The following is a 1,424-nucleotide window of genomic DNA, read 5'->3' as shown; positions in this document are numbered from 1 at the left end:
GACAGCGTGGACATGACTCTACGCCCAAACTCTCTTCTGCTATCACAAGTATTGCAGGACGAAGATGAAGCAGGAGAAACAGAATGCCAGCGATCTCGTCCGCGCGGCAGAGCCGGCGCAATAGAGACGAATTTCTGGGTTGCTGCGCCGGGGGCGGGAAAGCCACGCATAGTGCATTTTGAAGAAATAGTCGACGAAGTGAAGCTCCAGTTGCAACGTGAGGGGTTATCCCCTCCGACTCGGAGGTACTATCACAATTATAGGGACAAGAACAAGCACGCGCGATCCCCTCCGCTATTTGACGGGACTCGCCCAACATCATGGATCGCCCAAATGGAAATTTTTTTTACTTCTAACAGAAACACCGGAGGCCGATAAACTGGATACCGCGCTGCTATATGTTCTCCCAGATTTCATTGACTGGTCTAACTTTTTGTCAGAGTTTCACTCTGCCCCGTTCCCAATAGAACAGGTCCGATCTGCCTCAGGATAGACCGAGATAGACAACCACGGGGATAAGCTAGCGGTGAAACAGTTACTTATGATAGACAGCAATAGATTCGTGCAAACAAAGAGGATTAAGTGAGTATTAGGAGGTGTCCGATTAATTCGTTAGGAATCTTTGTGAGTGTAACGTCGAGAAAAAGTGAGAATGAGTGGGCGAAAACGGTAGTTGAAGTGGCGTGAGAGGTGTCGAGTGAGACCCTCGACGATCCGAGGGCGCACGGGATCGGGAGGTGCCCGATCCCCCATCACTAGTTCGGGGGCGGGAGACATGAACGAGCTGGGAGAGCGTCTTTCTGCCAGATCACGCGGTGGTGGAAGAGTAGAGACGCACAGGAGATCAAGAGATAGACAAAAAAGGAGAGAAGGAGCATATACAGATCTGTGAAGAAAGGGATTTTTCGAAGGAATTTTCCCAGAAGAGAGATCTTTGTGGTGAAAGATCCTTAGACGAGGGAGATCCTTTTGATAGGGAGAGGTCTTTTGAGGGAGGAGATCTTTGAGAAACTGAGGTCGTATGGAGTAGGGAGACCTTTGGAGAAGATTGATGTCTGGAAGTGATCTCTGAGCGGGTGAGTAGGAAACCTCGACGAGGAGAACACCTTTGGCAGAAAAGACATGGAGTTCCTTTTTTTTGAGTGATGCGTGTTGCCCCCTATTCTTTTAATCAATTTAAGATGAACGATTCCAAAGTGAGATCGGGTCAATTGGAGGGATGAAGCGAGTCGAGGACGACCGTGTGTGCGAGTGTGAACCATGGAGACTGTGAGTGTCAAGACCCAGTGTGTGTGAGAGTTTTTAACCTCAAACTAACGCGAGTATATTGACGAACCCTTTCTCTCTTGGTGCATCAATCCGTTTGTCGGAGGATCTTTGGGAGTCCGAGTGTCAGAGCACTGCGCGCTCTGACGCGAACTACC

At 49.4% G+C, this 1,424-nt stretch overlaps 1 protein-coding gene across 1 annotated transcript; it reads left to right on the top strand.

The window, feature by feature from the left end:
• The first annotated feature begins 425 nt into the window (after positions 1 to 425).
• Positions 426 to 1,188, top strand: CSUI_000361 (uncharacterized protein). Its single transcript, XM_068060595.1, has one exon. The coding sequence runs from the start codon at positions 776 to 778 to the stop codon at positions 890 to 892; it is 117 nt and encodes a 38-aa protein (XP_067927426.1). The 5' UTR covers positions 426 to 775; the 3' UTR covers positions 893 to 1,188.
• Positions 1,189 to 1,424: the final 236 nt, after the last annotated feature.

Source organism: Cystoisospora suis (genome assembly GCF_002600585.1).
Source record: "Cystoisospora suis strain Wien I chromosome Unknown contig_157, whole genome shotgun sequence".
Classification (NCBI taxonomy): domain Eukaryota; phylum Apicomplexa; class Conoidasida; order Eucoccidiorida; family Sarcocystidae; genus Cystoisospora; species Cystoisospora suis.
Note: the sequence above shows the minus strand (reverse complement) of the source record. Positions and strands in the feature narration are given on the sequence as shown.